The sequence below is a fragment of the Phallusia mammillata genome, chromosome 1 (genome assembly GCF_965637545.1).
Source record: "Phallusia mammillata chromosome 1, kaPhaMamm4.hap1.1, whole genome shotgun sequence".
Taxonomy (NCBI): domain Eukaryota; kingdom Metazoa; phylum Chordata; class Ascidiacea; order Phlebobranchia; family Ascidiidae; genus Phallusia; species Phallusia mammillata.
Window position 1 is genome coordinate 11529600 of NC_137252.1, and position 21310 is coordinate 11550909.

The following is a 21310-nucleotide window of genomic DNA, read 5'->3' on the forward strand; positions in this document are numbered from 1 at the left end:
TTTGAAGTAAGACTAGGGCCGCACTATTAAAACATTGTGACAATGTAACATGACAACAACAAAAATTCAAAGATTTAAAAGAAAAAGTTCATTACCGCCATTATATACAGATATACAGTGGTGCAGTGTGAAAGAACCAACTGTGCTTTATTACTTTGTGCGAAAACAATGGCATACAATGACGCAACAATCGCAATTGTTGATTATAAAGGTGGCTATTTCGATCATCCTACTGAAACGGGTAGAGCTAACACCATACGTTACGCCTGATCCAAAAGTGCTTATTTTTCAAAACGGTATATCTCAAAAAATGCTAACGGTTAGGGCTATTAGGGTTGGGGTAAGGTATTAGCACTTAAAATTCAATAAAACTAACCCAAAAAATTAGTTACTAATGTAAAAGTTTTATGTAAATATTTCCCAACCCAACCCATTTATAGCCGCTAAATAAATAATTCAGCTCTTTACGCCACCTATCGAAAATTAAGCACTTTTGGATCAGGCGTAACGTATGGTGTTAGTAGCTCTACCACTGAAACGTTGCATATACCACTAATAGAGAATGATTGTATCATCTAAACACACTGGTCTGACAAGGTATTTCGCATGAGTAAAAAACAATAACTTCTAAAAGTTACTTTGCGGGCCGCACAAAAACCCTTGGAGGGCCGCATGTTAGTCAGCCCTGCCGTAGGCGACCCCAAGCGAATTGTCAGGCGACCCCAGTTGGGGTCGCGACCCACAGGTTGGGAACCGCTGCATTAGACGCAAAGAAGTTGACTGTGCAAGAAACTAGGTGTTGATTTTTCAACTTTGGTAGTGTGGGTGATTGACAATGAACTGTTGTAACGATCTTAAGTAACAATGAGTTAATAGTTAACCTTTTTAATGTCAAGTACAAGGTAAACACAATTGCTTTCACCATTGTAAAGGTTGACACCACGTGTTTCGGTAAAAGAAAGACCCTCGTGTCATATTTTTTTCTTGCATTTAACTTCTGAAATTTCTCACTTAAAAAAATTACCATGATAGTTTCCAACTGTTTATTTACAGTTCACATTTGCGAGATACGCCTTTACACACTCCAAATGAAGTAAAACAAAGCATGAAAACATAGCACAGGGCAGCCAAAGCGGCAGTGATCAACACAAGCAACGTAAAGACCCTGTATGAAAGCAGCAATGAGCGCTTGTAAAATGTAGCCGTATAAAGAGTGTACATATTTACAAAACGTGGTATAAAATGGTAAGAGCCATTTAAAACCATTTAGGTTGAAGATAGCAGAGTAATAAAGGAACCAAAGTAAGCAGCATCGGCCTGTTAAGATTCTCCTGTGTTTATTTTATTCCCCGTCGCTTCATCATGAGACTCGACTTGGTGTTGCTCCGCATTTTTTCGCGATCTTGCCTCCGTTTGTCTCTGCGTAAATATGCAAAATTGTGGGTTTGAAAGGAAAACTGTTTAAATGAACATTGTAAACTATCTGATTACGTTTATGACCCATTAGTTAAGGTTGTGCGGTCCGCGGACGCTTGGATTTCAAATGTTTTGTTACCCGCTATACTACTTTAGTGCAGTGATCGATACAAACATATTTGGTAGGCAATGAAGAAAAGTCATAATGTGCTAAATACATGAAAAGGGCTGCCATATATAAACTAAATGATGCTCTGCTGGTTATGTAGGTGTTTACTGTACATCGTGACTGAGTCTTATGGCAACGTACTTTCTTATGATTATTTGCATTTGGCCCATCAGAAAATGCCGTTTGGACAGAAAGAAAAAACAAGTCACCGTTCATGGTTGCCTTAGCACTCACATTAACCGTATTTTTTTTTCAAATGCTTCACCGAGTCACATTTGGCCCGTGGGTCGCTAATGGTCAACTGCTGCTTCAGGGCGAACATGCATTCCAACAAGCATGAAATAGAAACGAGCAAACTGAAACGCTTTTCTTTTTGCACACCTGGCCCATGCTACCACACAACACACTCAACAGTTACACTGCCACGACACAACGAACCCACTCAGTAGTCATGTTGTAACCTACCTTGTACGCGAGTAATTTACCTGGTCGTAATTTTCGGGTTTTTAGCTTTTTTAAACCGCTCTTGCAGCGAAGTTTTTGCAGGGTCCTCGTACTTTTTAAGCGGTCCCTTGTGGGGAACATACTTAAGAGGTTTCTTTAGACTCTCCTGAAAATGAAAGTCCTGTTTAAAATATGTTAACGAGCAACAGCCACTGGCTTATGGGGTTTATGGTTATGTCTTCGGATCGTTTATTCCAGTGGTTCTTAACCGGTGGGAAATTTCCCACTAGTGGGAAATTTAATGTTTTCGGAGGGAAATTATGTAAGCTTGAAAAGAGCAACCGCGGGCACGAGGGTCGAACCGTTGAAAGCTACATTACTAAAATTATTCTGCAACAACATGTAAGATTGATTTAACCAAGGTTTACAAGACACATACAAATCCAAAGGCCATTTGTTACATCACAGACAAGACTGAAACCATCAATGACTTTGCTGTTGTGCGCGAATAAAAGCCTTTCCTTTGTTGATTGTGATGCAATAAATGACTAATGCAAGCATAGCAGACTCTTCAGTATTCCAAAAAGTTTAATCTCTCACAGTAGCACTATTTAAACTAAATAAGATTGCAGTATACCGTTAGGGTTCAGACCAAAGCGCTCCACAAATTTATTTCATTTAAAGAATATTTTTTTGTTAACGTAGGGCACAAAACATGTTTATAAAAATAACAGAGGGGGAAATTCGAAGTTGGTGATTGACTTTAGTGGGAAACCACACCAAAAAGGTTAAGAACCACTGGTTTATTCTATGGCAGTGGTTCTCAACTCGTTTCGGGCCATGGACCACCGGCCCAGTAAAAATAACATCGTGGACCATTTCTATTTGGAGCAAGATTAAAGTACGCATACGAAACAACCATTTGGGCTTGAAACATAATTCTTTAAAACCGATTTTAAAGAAGTGAGATACAATTATGAACGGCTTAAATTTTGATACACTTCAAAATCAAACACTTGAGTCGACACTTCAAAAACTTTATGTACAAATTATTCAGTCTCAAATGCTTCGTTAGGCTTTATGTAAAACAAATCATACCTGCAGGTCAAAGTTCTTTCTGGTGGATGCGGGAGTGCTTGGTAAATTCGATTTGAATGGAGTTAATGAAACCCGGGATGGGCGCTTTGTGCGCTCTGCCGGGGTTTTGGTTATTGCCACTTTCGTTGGCGTCTTGGCAACTGTAAAACGAGCGATGTTAAAACAAAATCGTTGCGGAAGATGGTAAAGTTAAAGTCCCAAAACACAGCTGTATATTAAAGTTGTGTGTCGTTATGGGTCAATTTAAGCATAAATAAACTATAAGAGCAGCACGTTCAACCGAGCTTTAGAAAACATAATGTTATGCGTTATACTTTCACAGTAACCAGTAATTTTCTGAAATCTCCGATTGTATAGATTGGTAACTGTCACGCACCGAGGAAATAGGCCCTGACGAAATTAGTTGGATATCAAAACAACTGAATATTACATAAATAACGTCTGCGCTGACGTCACACAAGGTCAGCTAGATTCGAACCAGGCATGAACTACAACTTTATTACTTGTCTCGTGGTTTATATTTAGATATTTATGGGAATACAATTGTCAAAAAGGCAATTCAAAACCATTACTGACATGTTACTGCAACTTTCTTTGGTGTGACGAGTTTCGAAGATTTGCGGCCAAAGTTAGTGTTGATTCCCATTGATAAATTGACAGTTGGTTTAAGCGTGGACGATTTTCTGTGCAAAAAACATCAGGTATTCAATATTGAACAAACATCAATACACAACAAAGATGGTTTAGGGGGTTTACGACAAAACTACATCTAACACTTACCCACAACATAATCTATAGATTACCTTGGACAAGTTTTTCTAATATTTGTAAATCACATGAGTTGTACAAGAAGATTTCTAACCTGTTTTGAGTCACTTTTCTGTTGTTTACTGGAGTAAGAATGTTGGGTCTTACAATCTTTGTATTTGGTGTCTAGAAAAACAAGGATTAAATTATTGTGTTTTTTTAGGCAAAGCTGTTAGGTTAGAAATGATCAAACTCCACCCCAAAAGCACAGTTCCTCTTATGCTCATGTATAGCTTACCTTCACACATTTTGCATTAAAAGGCAATTGTTATCTTGTTTAGAGGCACTTAATTTACTGAGCTTTGTAAAAAAAATAACATATACCTTGGGTTTTGATAGTCGACTGAGAACATCCCTCTTTCTTCCAGACCCCAACAACATTTCCGCCCTCTCAGTTTTTCTCTTTTGATAATCATCAATTGACTCTAGTTTTCCAAATCCCCTAACAAATAACATTTACATAACGAATATTCCCTGGTCAATTTGTCTTGATCTTATTTACTCACTTTTTGTGTGTTTTTGTAAACATTCCTTTGGTAGCAGAGCTTTGTATTTTTCCAACCGATACACCTTTGGCAGCGAACATGACAGTTGAGTTGCTGGCTGACTTGCGTAGTTGTGATGGACGACCCACTAAAGCAAATAAATGAAGTTAGAACAATTCCACTAGGGCTTTACCAAATTTAAACCAGAACTGGCATTACACTGGAGCTACGAATAAGGTCAGTGGAGAATACTTAAAAATGGCTTTTCAATACTTGGGGTACTGAAGTATTGGGTAAAATAATAATGCATAGTCATAACCATTAAGCACAATGGACTTACACTTTTGTTCAACAGATGACAGAACAGCATCCTTCATATCCTTTTTCCACTTGGCTGAATCCCTTGTCTTTTTGGCCTAAAATAAAATACTTAGCATTTCAGAGCTGAATTGCAAATAATGTATCTTACTTAAACTGGATAAAATAGTTGATTTAGTAGATAAAAAATACATTATACAGTACCTGGGTAACATTAGCTTTTTCACTAGATCGCCTTTTCATTACAGCAGATACTCTGGAATTTTCCTTGTTTTCAATTTTAGCTGTTGTCCGTTTTTTGGGAATACTGAATGTTTTTCCTCCATTCACCTGAGCAGCAGACACAAAAGTCATATTTTGGGTGAATACTTCTATAAACAGATTGTGGCATGCAGACACTTAAAGCGGAGATTTTCAAAATCTATGCCACAGCACAACAGATTTCTAAATATATTTGCATGTATGTAAATATTTGAATGCAACTCCAATTTCTGTGGGTGTGCATGACAGTACAAAAGGCTTATTTTAAACTTATTGAACAAAGTCTTATCTAGCACATTTCAGTTGCAATTGAATTTTTTAAAGAAGTGTCTTAGCCTGCAAAGTGTACCACTAGTCCACAACATTAAAATGATCTACCTTAGTTTTAGTTACTTTGGTGGTTTTGTACAACCTTGTCCTATTTATATCTTTCAAACCTGTTTAGTGTCTTTGGGTGTGGTAATATTTGCCACTGGCTTAGTTTCCTGGACTTTTGGTGTGGAATCTGCAAGGCATAACTTTGCAAATAAGATACAGCACAACAAAATAAATCCTAAACATATGTTAACAAATTCATATGGTAAATTGATTAGCCCAGGTTATTGCAAAAAAGCTTTCCAAGTTAATAGTGTGATTCTCAGTAACCAAATACCAATATATATATATACTGCTAACCTTGACGATTTCTTGATGAACTTCTTGTTCTTACGTTTCCTTTTGCATGATTGGTATCCCTACCCTGCCTTGTGTCTGTTCCAGATGCACTTTCATTTGACAGGTCCTGTTTAACACACAGTACATTATTAAACCTACAAAGCATAAAATTTGCCAACACAGTGAAAATGAGCAGCAATTAAACAACTTCTGAGAAAACTGGGAACTTCATCACATAAAAGAATTATCAAACACAATACCATTAAATCATTGCAATCCAGTTCATTCCATTTTGGGCTGATAGAAATAATGGAACTGGTATTTTTGCTAACATCTGTCGAGTAAATATCTGACATCAATGAATCTTCCATACCCTGAAAAAAATAGACATTCTCAGATTCATGGTGTCTACTTGGGTTCCTTCCCGGTAATGTCTCGACGGGAAATTCCCGGGATTTCCCGGCAAAATTACGTTCCCGAATCCCGGGAAATTTGTTTTGAATTCCTGGGAAACAGACAATCAAGCAAAAACGTGTTAATTTTGTGAAAAAATAACGAAAATGTTCAAATTTCTGCTAGCTGCTACCAAAACATGGCGTTTTGTAATTTTAATGGTAAAGTAAGTAAGCATTTTTGTACGAGATGGTAAACTATATTTGCGAAAATGCTCTACCCAGCGGTATTAGAAAAAACAAATTTATTGTTCGTAATTTCTGAATCTTGTTTACATTAAACAAGATTGCAAATATAGTCTTAATCGACAAAATCATGGCTAATTAGATGCCTCCAGCGACAATAAACTAATTTTAGCGATTGCAATGATGTAATTATCCACAACAAAATCAGCACATTTTTCGGTCGGGTTCCCGGGAAATGAAAACATTATTTCCCGATTCCCGAGAATTAAAAAATCCGGGAAATAAAGGAACCCTAGTGTCTACTGTGTCAGTACCATAGACATCAATGCTACAAACCTTTGACAAATTGCTTTCTGCTGATAATGAACAATCACCCCGTTCAGTAGTTTTATTTGTTTTCTTTGGCCTTCCTCGTTTTGACACCTTTAAAGGTGTTATCTTTACAAACAAAAATTATAAATTGTTGTTAAAGTGTTATTCACACCTTTTTCTGTAATAGGGGATAACTGCAGCACTTCAAAAATCAAATGTGTCACATAACTTCTTAGTTATCGCTTGGTGTACTATTACACTATAGCAGTGGTGATCACCTAACAATTCATTATATCTATGCTTCTCAGAGGACACATTAGTTTTCTTTGTTGTGTTATGCCTTGTGTTTAGTTCTTATTCTTACTTGGGCCAAAATATGCTAAACAATTTAGCTACCTACATTAAAGTCCACCACAGGTTTTTCCTGGACAAAAATATCTTGATAGATTTTTGTTGCTTTTCATCCAATTAGTCATGGTATTTTAGGTAATTAACCAAGTAACTTCTAAAAACATGACATTCTATACAGTATACAGGCTGTTTAATTATCTACCATTTCACAACGTAATGCCATACCTGTTCTTCCTGTAAAAACCCACTGTCAGATTTTTGACAGTTAATAACCTCTTCAAGTAGTTTGACCAGCTTTTCATTCTGAAAACACACAAATAATTGATAAAAATTCTTAAAAACGATAAAAATGTAACAAACTTTACCTTTTGATTTGCTTTGATGCCATGTTTTTTCGCAAGCTTTTGCAATTCTGTCCTTTTAAGTGTGGCTAATTCCATATTTCTAGTTGCCTCAAAATCACTAGACTATACGGTACAAAACTGGAAGCTACAATAAAAATTTTGGTTTAGCCTAGAGACGAATGCAGAGCACAATGCAAATGAATATTTGGCCGCTATTACAACAAATACCAGACAATACACTACAGGACTGATTCTTTAGTGATTCATAAACACAACAAAACTTTTAGCTACGCTTGAGCAACTATATTGTACTTGTAAGCAACTACAACTGCCAAAGGCATATACGAAAACGGATGAACAAAACATTCTAGTAATTCCCTTGGGCCAAAACAAATACAGCGCCATTTCCAGTGGCAAAAACCAACGATTGTGATTGGTTAATTTTCCCTATTGTTTCACACCGGTTCAAGTCGTTAGACAATTATTTGTTTAGTGTTTACGGTAGATAAATAATAAATATGTCAATTTAACTTATTTCGTGCACAAAAATATATCTAATTTCTTTTGTATTGCAAGAACATAATTTTTTTGTAACTTTCGCACATTTTGGGCTGCTTTTGACATCGAGTTGCGGGCTTTTTTCATGAGTTGCGGGTTGCGCCTTTTTGGGAGGTTTTGTGAATGACATTTTCTACCATCTGTCAAGTAATGATTGCATTATTATTGTGATCTCAAAAACGTTGTAAGTTCAGTTTTGACAAAAGAACTGACGACACTGCCCACAGCGGGGGAGATTTAACATCCAGCTGAGCAAAAGAATGCTTTCAGTCCACGCAAAGACGCAATGTAGAGTTCATTTTACAAACAAAGAAATTTAATAACGCCTTCCTTGTTACCACGTAATAAGAATTGTTTCTTGGCAAAAATTACTGTTTTAAAGGTCATCTTGCTTCCGAAAATTTTTTGTTTAAAGTAGACATTACAAATTAAAAAAAACAGCATGAAAAGTGGGTAAAAAAAACAGCATGAACAGAGTGTGTTTAATACAGTGTTACTGGAAACAGCTCATATTCAATTTTAAAATGCACAAAAATTAAATCTGAAACGGAGAAACCTGAATCATGATAACCCTAACAGGTGAAATTAGTGAAAATCAACTGTATTTCAGGTATTCATAAAATTTGGTTCCTTTTGGGCTACCGTACTTATGACGGGAAAGCATGATGCATGTCGAATTTTGAACAATCGTCATGCTTGACTTAACGTTCAAATACAAACGGAGAAGTGAAAAGTAAAAACTTTTGGATTGGATTTTGCTTCTGGGTTGGTATTTATTAGATAACTGCAGAAATTAACGATTAATTTGTATCCAAATAATGTTATTTGATAATCGATCTATTCATCGACATACCTAAAGTAGCTAACCTCCAACAACAATCAGAAACTTATTACATGACAATTATATGATACAATCATCTGTATGAACCATCAAGAAACAAACACATTTTTACATTGGAATTTTTATTTAATTTTAAGGTCATATTTTTAAAATTTGCTTTTTTGTGTCATGTAGTTTAACATTAAGCTGACATGCTGTGTTTATTTCTTTGAAAAAGTGCAATGAGTTCTGAACAAAATGGAGCAGATTCACCAAATCCATTTCCTGTAAGTCGACCACAATTAGATGGGAGCATTATTTTGATAAGTCCTTCACCAGATTCGATCCAAAGAAGGACAACATGGTCTAGATCCAATCAACTGGATGTTATAGATCTCACTAATAACAGTAACACTGATATTGTTGATTTAACGGAAGCTGAGAGTAACAAACCTAAATGTGATTGCTCTAACCCAAACTGTGGCATTAACAATGGGACTGGCACTGAATGCTCCTCTTTAACTTCTGGACAACTAGACAATTCATCTGCCTGGTTTTCCACAATGACATGTCCAATATGCTTAGAAACACTGATAACCACAATACAAAAGGGACAAAAAATAAGTTCTACAATCTGTGGGCACATTTTTTGTGAGGCATGTATTTTAACAGCTATAAAAGTGGGAAAGAGGTGTCCAACATGCAGAAGGTTGCTAGCAGAGCGCCATGTGCATCCACTATTTTTGCATTTTTCTACATGATTAAAATCATGTTTGTTAAATCTCACAACGTTAACAGTGTTACTTTTCCTATTTTTTTCTTTCTGTTAGGCATTGATGTCACCATCTCCTTTTTCTTGTGGTGCTATTGCGCCTTTTACTTAGCACAATTTTCTCGCTTTTTGCTGCTTAAAAAGTAATAGAAGAATTTATGTTGCCGCTATATCCTCATATATGCATGGTCTTTCCAAAATAGTGTCATTAATACCACAAAAACTGCATATCAATCATATTTGTGATTGAGTTTCTTTCATTCCTTTAGTTTAATACAATATTGTATGTAACATTATGAATGTTAGCTTACATTTTTGTTATTATTATGCACATTAAATTCCTAATTATGTTCTGTTGCAGGTTGTAAACTTTGATAGACTTTTAGGGTGTCACTTAATGAGTAGTCATGGGCAATTATGTGTGGAAGGCAAAAGGAAAACCTGCTGACCTGTATCTTGCATCAGACTCTGACAACTTTGAACAAAGCGATGAAGAAGAATATGAAAGTTGCTTTGACAGTGAAAGCATACTATCGAGTGAACAACATAGCGCTCCTGTAGTGAAGTATGAAGGAACCCACAACTTTGAAGCAGAACCAACAGCACACCACATTAGACCCTTTCAATACCAAGAGGTTCTTTTGACAGAAGAAAAGCTCAGTGAAAAAGTTACTATTGATGAGTTCCTAACTTCCGAGTTTGATGAATATACACAGTCCGATGATATGAGTGAAATTGAAGATGACAACCTTCCACCTACTCATAAAAATACTCAAGACGGTTCTCACCATGTAGTGACTGCTACCACCAAAAAGCCATGTTTGACAGACCAAGGGCCAGGTGGGGATGCAACTCACAAATTAATGTCAGTAAATGAGTTCATAAAATCAGAAAATGCAATAGAGCAAGCAACACAAGGAACATCTTCAATGGCATGGAATATTAGCTTCAATTCTCAATCACCTGGGATGAATGAACCATCACCTGCTTTGAAAGAGAGACTGCAGACTAAAAAACCTTTGTCAACAAAGAGAAAAGAATTTCAAAGGTATTTAATTTGGGTGTCAGTGTCCATTACCAGTTTGTCTCAGTGTGAGTTGTACAGCTATTTGCTTTTGTAGTTTTTATATTTGGTGGCTAGATTAGTGTCTGATTAGTTACAGAATGGTGCTGACTGATCATTCTTGTCCTAATGCTTTGTTACTTTATGGCAGCAAGCCTAATATTAAAGTGAGATTTTTTTGCTGGGAATTTGGTATCATTACAAACAAATTCCCACACACAACTTTAAAGTCTTTGTTTGACTTTTGATGTCAATGTACGACATGAATTTAATAGTTTCCTGCCTCGCGTTCCTAAAGGAATTGTAAAATATTGCTACCAAAGGAATGGGAGGGGGGGTCCAAAGATGCTGGAACAAATTTGGGCAGTTAGGACAGAATACAGATACAAGGGAAATTTGGTCAAACAAACAAATTCGGTTAGTTGTGTACTATATGCTTGCATAATCCATTTAATTGCATGGAATTGAAATAATCCCAAACATAGCCAGTTGTTAACAAAATTGTTTTAAACAACTTTTAACTTAAAATTCCCGGGTTGACAAACTGGTGTCAGTGTGAACCTTCATTGTTTTGGGGGGAGTTTTGGCGTTTTGGCGTTTTTTGAATTAAGAAGCAGTACAGAAAAAAGGTAAAAGTGGTCTAATTAAGCAAGTTAACCTTTCTTGCTAATAGAAAAGGTTTCACGCTTACCTGTGGACAGTATGAATTTTGTAGTCATTCCAAAACTTATTCAAGATTGGTGTATTACAGATCAACAAGAAAAAGTATCAGTGTTGATTATGCTAAAGAGAGAAAAGTCCTGGATTTAAGGAGATGGCACTGTATCTCAAGGCCCCAGTACAAAAAATCCTGTGGAATATCATCAGTTGTATCAGTGTGGAACTACTTATTCAGTAACCTTGGCACAGGATCTTTGGATGCAATAACGCAAGTAAATACCCATACCTGCCCATACCCATAAGTATGAAAAAAATTTGTAACATTGTTTTGTTCCAAGGAAACTGCGCTTGGAATACTGGGCTTTAAGGAACCTTTTGATATCATACGGTTTGGTCCATTTACTGGAAATGCAACATTGATGAGATGGTTTCGAAAATTGAATGACTTTTTTGGTGTCAGTGGAAAGGCTTTCTACCTGTACAAACCGAAAGGTAGGCATGTGACACAGGCATGCGTCAATTTAGGAATCATATTACAAAAATCAACGCCCATCGACACAGAAAAACATGCACTGTTCACAGTATTTTTGTTTTGCAGGCCGAGTTCAAACCAAACTTATGACTGACATAATGGCCTTGGAACATTTGAAATCAGGGCTTTGCAGCAATGAAATGGCTTTTATTTACCATTGTTACAACCACTATTTTTGTCCCATTGGTTTTGAATCAACACCACAGGTTTGAATAAAATAATATATATTTCACAAATATTTACTAACATTTTTATCAAAAACTATTGATAAAATGCTACAGAATCCACTGGAAGCATATGCTAGCAAGCAATGTATTGAGAATAATCAGGCCAGTCAAAAATGTGCTGATGATCTTCCTACTACACCTGTGTTTAATGAGTGGATTTTTATTGGTGAACCAAGTAAAAACCATCCACCAATCCATTGCAAAAGGTCTGTTGCAGCTGAAACACTAAAATATATATTCACATGATTCGGAACAACAGAAGAGCAATCGTAGTTTTATTTTTACCTGGTTGGCACAAGTAACAATGCTTGTAGAATCATTTTTGGTGTTCTCATTGTAACAGTTGCCATGTTGTTTAAAACAGGGGTGTCAAACAGCGGGCCGCATGCGGCCCTTTAAGAGTTTTTGTGCGGCCCGAGAAGTCACTTTTAGAAGTTATGTGTTTTACTCAGGCAGAATACCCTGCCAGAGCAGTGAGTTCATATGATACAATCATTCTCAATTAGTGGTATATATGCAACATGTTAATAGGATGGTCGAAATAACCGATCTTTAAAATCAGCAATTGCGATTGTTGCGTCATTGTATGCCATTGTTTTCACACAAAGCAATAAGGCACAGTTGGTTCTTTCACTCTGCTACACTGTATATCTGTTTGTTATTTATTACAATATTTTTTTTAATGTAGTTAATGGCATTAATGAATTAACATTTTACTTTTTAATCATGTAATTTTTTGTTGTTGTCATGTTACACTGTAACAAATTTTCGATAGTGCGGCCCTCGGCTTACTTAAAAGTTTGTTTTTGGCCCTCAAAGTTGTTTGAGTTTGACATACCTGGTTTAAAACATCATGTTACTGAGCAGTCTTCTTATGGCCTAATTTTTAAATTCTTGATTGTATTGGAGTAACTGCACCAAACAAATATACGACTGTAAGACAAAAAATGGAATTTGGACAGTTTCACTTGAGGATTAGAATTCGCCAATTGTAGGCAGTGTCATTAAGATCATGCATAATAATTATTTTACAACCCCTTTTCAGATGGGATGATATTCTTCAAGATCTTCATATGGAAGGTCCAGAGTATTACAACATAAGGCATCCTGAAAAGGGTATTCAGCATCGACGCACCAAGAAAAAAGGTGGAAACTTGCACTGTATTATAGCATTTAAAAAAGTAGCATTCAGAGAACAAGCAAAGCGCCAGAAGAAAGTGTGAACATTTTCAGTACTGTTATTATTAGTTTCACTGTTATTATTTTTACATTTCTGTAACATTTTAGTTACACTGTGCCTTCACAATGGTTCTTCAGTATTGTACAAAAGTGGAATTTTAATTGCACTGTATATTGTGTTTTTTATATTAACAATTCTGTATTTGCCTATTTATGTGGAAGACAATTTTTATTAACTGTTGGTACTAGCTGGTTTGTAGTTTCATTTTTCAAGGTGTTCTATGAAAGTGCTTTTGAATACATTCCTCAGTTACACACACATACAAATACATAATGCTTTGTGTCGTTTTAGTGTACAAGTTTTTAAACACAACACATTTATTGCACTTCTCAGCATGCATTGGATCACAATTTTTTTCAACATTGTTTTGTTGCATATTTGTTCAAAACAGCCCATGATATAAAATATGATTGGTTTTCAGTTCAATAGCAAAAAGGCATGTGAATATGTATGTGAGTAACTAAAAAAACGCTTTGCTAAGCCACAAGCCATTACTGTTGGCCCTGACACATCTCTCTTGGTGTTATGTTGTTGATGACGAACTTGAATTAGCTTGCTGTGTGTTTTCATTGGAATCAATGGAGTCCTTAGAAATAGTTTGTTTCACAAAGTCATCCCATGCAGTATCTGATAAGTCTTTTGCCCAGGCAGGTATATTTGCTTCATCCAAATGAATGTTTTTCATTGCTACTTTGACAAGATCTACATAAAACAGAAAAACAATAAAGAAGAAAGAGCCCATTTCTTTAAGAGTGTGCCATAGTCAACAGTCACAAAAGTTGTGGCATTGTAACTAGGATGTTTTTCTGGTATGAAGCATTAGCAAATTACCTGTGTTAACAGAGAGCTCTCTTTGAGGTTGTTCTTCTTGGGAATTTTCTACAATCTCTTCATCTGAGCTAACATGTTCAGCATCATCAACTGCTTCGACCATTGACAATGGTTCATACCTAAAACACATCGTAATCAACTGTGATAACATAAAAGTATGTTAAGTCTATTTGCACAACAATGGTCTGATCTGATAGATTGTCCTGAAGGTAATGAAATTGTAACAAATAAACTATTGATTGATTGTCGACTTTAGAAGACCACCGTACGTTTCTACATTTTGTACCCTGCGTTTTGCAATTCGTCATTGTCTTCTTCTTCCTCGCTGCTCGACTCCACAGCAAATTGAAACTGTTGCACATTCACCAATTCGTTCTCATCGTCTTGATTGGCTTTCGGTTCAGGTTCGGGAACCAATGTACTCTCAACTGGCATGCTAACGTTCATTGAGCACGAGATCCTAAAGAAACTGATAATGGTTAAAAAAAGGGTTAGTTAATTAAAACAAAATTTCTCCACTGTTGTTGTTTTTATTGCAGAACTTTGTCCACTTAATCCGTACCTCTACAACACACACATAAGATTGCAACTAACTTACGAAATTATAACTTTTATTTTAATTTTATCGCCATATACAATCTCCCAAGCAAAATACAGATAAGCGATGTACATTACTTTTATGTTTAAATGTACATTTTTGTCTTTCAAATTATTTTCATTCTACAGCTGTGGACGCAATTAATGTGGCTTTTGCACTAAGTGGCGCTGTTGGCCTACATTTTAATTTTTTCCGAACATATAAAGCAGAATTGCTCTGGATGCAGCACATTAGGCGCCGGATGTAGAAAAGTCGATATTTAACACATGTATTTCACTCTGGCGCTAAAGTTTCGGGTTAAAATGGAAGTTTCGTTCAGAGGTGGGCTGCGACTGTTCATCTTAGCAACAAATCAATAGTTCTCTGAGTTCAAGTGGATTGCCGATCTTGTGTCCCAGCTAAAACACACAAACAGCGTAGGCATTGGCACCAGAAAAAGGGAAGCCAGGGAGGTTGTTGTATTTCGCGTTCTGTGTTGTGTTACTATTGTTCAACAGACAGTGGTAAAAAGGCCGTCGTTTTGTCAAGCTCGTAACAGAAACCAGGGGCTTGATTACAAAATAAAAACATTAGTTCCAAAACCAAGGGCCGATTTCCTGTCGGTCAAATCAAATACATATAGTTTTGCAGTTTTAGTTGTGGGCTAAGGTCTGGCTTTGCGCACACTTCTGTTATTTCTGTTGATTTAGAAAGGTGTTTAAATTCAAAATTTAGCTGTAGGCTAATAAGTTAAGTAACAAAAATACGCTGATGTTCAATCCAATGCACACCAACTGTTGATTTTCAGTTTGTAGTAAGTGTGAGTGTTGTCCTGGTGCAGACAAGTGCTTTTAGCATCAGAAAGCGATGACGGAATAGATTAGAAAGAACGGACTGCACAAGGGACGACCTACAAACGATGTTTGCAGTTCGACCCTTTGTCCAATCGAACTCTCATTGACCGAAACGCAACCTTGGTGTCGCAGATTGGTAACAAGCTAATGGATTATTGATGCATTCCGCAGGTCAGCAAGAGTGCCAACAGCAAGGTTATGAGAAATTAGCAGTTAACATGTTCCTATCGGAACAGCTAACAATTTAATGAAGACTAATGATTTGTCTTACAACCAAACGGTACGTGCATTCCATATACTGTCTTAATAGATACATACTTCAATGGTTGTCGGTAATGTAAGTGCCATGATTTTGAATCAGGTAATTGTCAGAAAGCTTATGCATCTCAGTGGTGTTAAATAAATACTGAAACGAAACCGTGGCTTAAAAGATAAACCAACTAGAAAACGTTTTTTTAATGCTTAGCGGGAGGGTGTGCAGACAGTAGTGTTTTGCGTTTTTGCAACTAGGGGATTTGCTGTATCGTTCACTCCTACACCATTTTATATGGTACTAGCTGAAAATCAAAACCTTTTCTAATTAGACTTTCCCCAGCGAAACGCATTCGCAGCTGGCTAGTAATTGCACCGTGCGTTTACGTCACGCAGTAGTGCGTCGTTTAATTGCCGTGCGCTGCACTACGTCGCTATTATGTCATAAACTCTGTTTTCCCCTAGCAAGAGATGACGCAGAATGTTTAAAAGCGGAAACATAGCTTGTCTGCGGAGTTAGCACGTCGTTTTATTTTCAACCACCCACGGAATAGTAATTTTTGTTGAGTTCGATGCTGTCATTGACAGGGGAAGTGTTATCGACTTCTGTTAGGTGGTAATCGATAAGATCGTGCAGCGAGCATCACCTTGCCTTCGCTGCTGACAAATGTTAGGTGTTTTTCGTTGGAGCAAGATTAAAAAGCGGTAGCAGAGAAAGATTTGAGCTTAACACTTATTGCACGATCTTGTAACTTGCAATACAATAAGATAGATATTAACTAACATGGACGTGGTGGTATAAAATCCTGGATACAATTGGGACCCTTTTGAAAACATATACAAACGTATATCAGTTGCACGTAAGGTAGATGGTGTATGGATAGCCATGAAATAGGATATAGTATGTGTATATAACATGCCAACATTTAGAAAGGCCACCTTAGTGGTTATCAACAAGAGTTATTACAATTTGCATACAGTATGAATAAGCATTTGGGTTTGACATCCTTGGAAATACGGTTCATTGCCAATTGCACGACATTAGCTTAATCTGCAGTCGCATACATGCACTTTATTTTTAGCAACACTTTCTAAATGAACGGAGCGACATAAGTTTTATAAGCACCCTCAGGGGATCTTGTTGTGTGTAGGTTAACCTGCTTTGCTCTTTGTAAATGAACTAGGTCAAGTAAGGTTCGAGACAAGCTGTAATGTACTGCCTTATTGTCTTGCATGTATTGCATATGTTCGTTCTTGCTGGTTAGTTTAAGACATAGTTTGTGGATTGGCATTTTTTAATAATGTTGCAAGTCCCACCGGCGGTTATAATTCTTATCCAGATAATAATATTACGATATTATTGTAATCGCTTTTTTATTATTGTAAAAAAAGAGTTTACACAGAGTAGGGGTATTAAGAACAGATTTAGTTTGTTATAATTTGTTGCAATCTTATAGCATGGGGCGATCGAAAGCGTTTCTGGAATTTCCTTTATGTTTTACATTGCCGTGTCAATGATATCAATTTATAATCTACATCATCTTGTTTCATATTCATTGCAGCTGAAACTGTACAAATGTTAAAGGTGTCTTGCTGTACCTAACAATCCTAGTAAGCAGCATGTCTGCCCTGACTGCCATAGCTGCAATCTTGTTCATCGTGTTTTTCATTGGAATAATTGGAAATGCCGTTGTGCTGTTTGTGTTGTTACGTCAACGAAGCTCATGGACCGTCACCACCACCTACCTCTTCAACCTCGCCCTTGCTGATTCCCTTTTCATATGTTTTGTTCCATTCTGGGGGCATTACTACCTTTCTGCATACGCCTGGTCGTTCGGACTTGGGATGTGCAAACTCACGAGCGTGATAACTTCCGTAAACATGTACGGGAGCGTTTTCTTTCTCACAGCCATGAGCGTGGACCGATGGATGGCTGTTGTTCATGCAACGTCTGTGAACGCCTTTCGGACCTCAACCGTTGCGCGCTGGGTATGTTTTATTATATGGAGCGCTGCCTTGCTCCTGTCCTTGCCTCGCATTATATACCAGACGTTGCTGCCATTTAGTCTATCAGGAGGAGACAGCGCATTGGATAGCACTTCGGACAACAGCAATGAATCGCTAGCCACAACGGAAGCCACGCAAACTGTCGTAGCCTGCCAGCTCTACATTCCGTCTAACTACACGAACAAAAGCGTGATAATGGGAAGCTTAGAGTTCATACAGAGCATGGTCGGTTTTGTGATACCCATGACTGTTATATGCATATGCTACGTAAAAATCGTTCTCACCGTGAAAAAGAAGGTGATCAGCAAACGCGTGCGAAAGGACAGAGTGGCCAAACTGGCTGCGCTCATAATTGCCGCATTCTTCTTCTGTTGGCTTCCATTTCACGTTATGAAGTTGATCTCAGCAACGCTTGGCTGGTGGGCCGAAGACGTGTACTTCAACGAGGCTCTGTTTATCGCTATCAACCCGTTCACCATATGTCTGGCGTATGCCAACAGCTGTATTAACCCGATCGTGTACGCTTTCACGACCACTAACTTCCAGGAAAACATCAAGGATATGTGTGGATCAGATGAGACTCGGCCGTACAAGATGACTGTGGGACATCCGGCTCACGATGAAAAGAAGAATCTCAGCCCGAGGAAGGGCGGAAGTCCGTGTCTTAACGCCAATCCCGATCCCAGGGCAAAGGTTTGGGCAAACAAGGTGCAGAAACAAACACAAAATGTCCAAGTCCATCCGCCACCGGTAAGAGGAAATGGTGTTCTGTGCAAACTAAAAATTATACCGATGTGTTATAGCAATTTTTTGGCAACTTTAAATGTGAGAAGTCGCCGGAAGATAAATAGGCTACTAGCAGAACAAACTACTTCCCATTCGTAATAAGTGTGATGGTAGTTTTTTTTCGCGTTTAAATGATGGTAGTTTTCTCGCATTAGCGCGTTTAAAAGGGTTTGTGTGGTTGCTTAATATCAGGACATTTTATAAATTATTGCTTTGCACAGATTCTATTAACAGTTTTGCAGTCAAAGTTTACATCACCAATATCACGAAGTAAACAGTTAGTCACCTTGGCGTTAATGCCACGGAGAAACGTCCTAATGTCGTTCGCACAACCCTTGTGACGTAGGCTTAACTTGTCACGTGCCTGTCGTCATAAAAGTATTTTGCGCCACAGTGTGAAGAGCAGAACACCCTCCGAGCACCCGACGGCGAGACGGCAGAAGACGTGAGCTTTTCCTATTACTCGTGCCCGGCAGTTATGCAAGGCCTGGGAAAAGCAAACGAAGTGTGCATGGCAGAGGTGGACTCAGCCGCTCCTTACTCGACCCCAGACGCCAATGCTTACAACACATGCGACTCGTGCGAAGCATAATAAAGAAAATCCATTAGAAAGGACTTAAACGGACGGAGCATCGGTTCTGAGCAGTTGATACTGTGTACCGTTTCCGTTTATAAAGATCGCATCCACCGTTAGTGTGGCACAGTTCCATTTGTACAAGTACTGTGAAATTTAGGGTTTAGTAGGAGGACGTGTTATTTTGGCGTTAAAAAAGCTTAAGAAATTGTTTTTGAAGTTACCGTTTATCATTATCACTTATCATGTTGCACGCAGCTTGTAAAATGATTTAGCGATTTGTGACTACACGATATGTTTAAGTTTCAAAACCAGCAATGATGATGATGTCTCATGTACTCTAACCCGAATATATACTCACGACAAAATAGACCTACTTTAATACATATTGATTTGTTATTGATCACTCGTTTTCACTGCAACCGGTCACGTGCCATCGTCTCTGGTACCTGCAAAACATTTTGTTGGAAATAGGCTTACGCGATATAAATCTTAACCTTTGTCATTCCCAATGCATTATTGATTTGTGCTGGGAACTTTGTCTCGTGAAAAATCTCAAGTTCTTGAAATCTCTGACATAAAATACAAACCCCCATTTACGCTTATGTAGTGCGTTCTGCAGTAAACGTAGACCTGTTTGTGGCAAAAATCGCAGTAAAGTTTTAACGTTTCTTGAAATAAATGCTGTGTTCTAAATTTCGGCACACACGGTTCCAATTTTGCTGAATATATTCTAGTCTAGAGTCCAGAAAAAAGAAATCTGTACTGTAATTGGTCACACGAAGATCGCATAAACACTTAGCCATCTCATGCAACAACAGGGTTGTATCATGGGACCTAGAATTAACCTCACGTTATAGAATGTTAATTTGACTTCGGAAGAGCTTTCCTGCTAATTTATTTTTTGAGCGAATTTTATGTTGTGGAACGTGCTTTCTGTTCATTGTGTTGCAAGTTGCAACCGATGGTAGCAAACTTTAATAAACAACCTAGCGTTAGTAAACTGTTTGAAATATTGCTAGAACTTTCAAACACGAAATTCTGATGTTCATGTTTCGCAAGGATTTTGTTTTAAAATTGCTTTTCTCAGCTAATTATGTTTCTAACCTTACCCATTTGCTTTTCGGCTATGCATTAGTACTTGGTTAAAATCATTATCGGTCTTAGAAGAGAAGCACGGAAGAAACTCCATTATTTTTGATAGATGCGTGAAAGCTAATGCATAATTAATGACGGGGATGATAATACAGCCGTCCCTTACACCGTACCCTTAAAACATCTTTGCAAGACTTTAAACATAAGAATTCCTCGAAGTCGTAAAAGCGCCATACAACTACAGTATCGGCAATCAGTTCAGTTGGTTTACAGCAGGGTTCAATCGGGTTCATTGCTGCATAACGATCCATTGTGCTTCAAGCGCTGCTCGCAAATCCCACGATTAAGTTTTAAAAATCCTGGCAGCTCAATAACGCACAGCGGTTGGTGCGGGTTTCTCCGGTTAAGAGCATATGCGTGTGATTAAGACCCCACGGCCTTTGTGCCTGTATATGGATTGTTTATATAGAGCCGGGAATAGGAAATCGATCATGGGATTGACGTTGCTAGATAGTTTTTCCACTAATAAAGGTTGTAAAGAAAACGTATGTGCTTCATTTTCCAATGCGAAGTGATGAGAATCGATTTTACTGCACGCCGAAACGAAATCAACATACCTAACATGCCACAGCTTAAAACATCTGCAATTCTGAAAGATGCCCTATCTTTCTGTGCTACAAAAGCATTATTTACCATTTTAGGGTTATATAGTAGCGTTATAATTTGGGTTTGGCTATATTTCACCCTCCAAATGACCCTTTATACCACTTTTTAGCATTTTGGAGCGTATAGCTTTCGAGTGGAGACCAAATAAACAGTGTTGGTCGGTCCTTACGCAACAGGTATGTCTTAAACTTATACCATTCCGTTGTGGCCGGTTTAATCTAGAAGGATTTCGTTTCGTCATAGGAAGTGATCCAAGTTGCCGTTTTGTTGTACATCGAAAATGATATGCTAGAATTAGGACTGTCAAATCCACCATTCATACACCATTCATTTGTCTTACAGCTTAGGTGTGGGACATGCACATATTTGTGTGTTTTAATGTTGAGCTGACGATGATGTTTTACCGACAAAGCTTTAAGGTCCTACACTGTTTTATTACACCGTGAATCACTTTGCGGCGATTTAACATGCATTTTTGTCTCGTGATCCCTAAAACACG

General features: G+C 37.5%; 5 protein-coding genes across 10 annotated transcripts; 3 read left to right on the forward strand and 2 right to left on the reverse strand.

Moving 5' to 3' along the window:
• Window positions 1-1029: 1029 nt before the first annotated feature.
• Window positions 1030-7462, reverse strand: LOC145209512 (uncharacterized). 4 transcript variants are annotated; one of them, XM_080079811.1, is made up of 15 exons: window positions 7319-7462; window positions 7179-7256; window positions 6627-6728; window positions 5913-6026; window positions 5674-5779; window positions 5436-5503; window positions 4942-5067; window positions 4760-4835; window positions 4441-4567; window positions 4259-4376; window positions 3990-4060; window positions 3704-3810; window positions 3128-3267; window positions 2071-2195; window positions 1030-1419 (listed from the first exon to the last, which is right to left on the reverse strand). In XM_080079811.1, the coding sequence occupies exons 1-15, from the start codon at window positions 7391-7393 to the stop codon at window positions 1338-1340; spliced, it is 1515 nt and encodes a 504-aa protein (XP_079935937.1). In that variant the 5' UTR covers window positions 7394-7462; the 3' UTR covers window positions 1030-1337. The 4 variants fall into 4 exon arrangements, with proteins under 4 accessions (XP_079935937.1, XP_079935939.1, XP_079935940.1 ...); XM_080079812.1 differs by having other exon boundaries at window positions 1354-1419; window positions 2051-2195; XM_080079813.1 differs by lacking the exon at window positions 6627-6728.
• Window positions 7463-8429: 967 nt separating this feature from the next.
• Window positions 8430-9808, forward strand: LOC145209518 (uncharacterized). The gene is made up of 2 exons (XM_080079825.1): window positions 8430-8620; window positions 8914-9808. Exon 2 carries the CDS (start codon window positions 8918-8920, stop codon window positions 9434-9436), a length of 519 nt encoding a protein of 172 aa, XP_079935951.1. The 5' UTR covers window positions 8430-8620; window positions 8914-8917; the 3' UTR covers window positions 9437-9808.
• LOC145209513 (basic immunoglobulin-like variable motif-containing protein) lies at window positions 9808-13454 on the forward strand. 3 transcript variants are annotated; one of them, XM_080079817.1, is made up of 7 exons: window positions 9808-10287; window positions 10351-10495; window positions 11262-11442; window positions 11509-11662; window positions 11769-11908; window positions 11984-12135; window positions 12975-13454. In XM_080079817.1, exons 1-7 carry the CDS (start codon window positions 9855-9857, stop codon window positions 13150-13152), a joined length of 1383 nt encoding a protein of 460 aa, XP_079935943.1. In that variant the 5' UTR covers window positions 9808-9854; the 3' UTR covers window positions 13153-13454. The 3 variants fall into 3 exon arrangements, with proteins under 3 accessions (XP_079935943.1, XP_079935942.1, XP_079935944.1); XM_080079816.1 differs by having other exon boundaries at window positions 9808-10495; XM_080079818.1 differs by lacking the exon at window positions 11984-12135 and having other exon boundaries at window positions 9808-10495; window positions 12975-13038.
• LOC145209519 (uncharacterized) lies at window positions 12805-14513 on the reverse strand. The gene is made up of 3 exons (XM_080079826.1): window positions 14287-14513; window positions 14001-14119; window positions 12805-13871 (listed from the first exon to the last, which is right to left on the reverse strand). The coding sequence occupies exons 1-3, from the start codon at window positions 14445-14447 to the stop codon at window positions 13693-13695; spliced, it is 459 nt and encodes a 152-aa protein (XP_079935952.1). The 5' UTR covers window positions 14448-14513; the 3' UTR covers window positions 12805-13692.
• An 859-nt stretch (window positions 14514-15372) lies between these two features.
• LOC145209515 (type-1 angiotensin II receptor A-like) lies at window positions 15373-19763 on the forward strand. Its single transcript, XM_080079820.1, has 3 exons — window positions 15373-15711; window positions 17246-18440; window positions 18871-19763. The coding sequence occupies exons 2-3, from the start codon at window positions 17304-17306 to the stop codon at window positions 19066-19068; spliced, it is 1335 nt and encodes a 444-aa protein (XP_079935946.1). The 5' UTR covers window positions 15373-15711; window positions 17246-17303; the 3' UTR covers window positions 19069-19763.
• Window positions 19764-21310: the final 1547 nt, after the last annotated feature.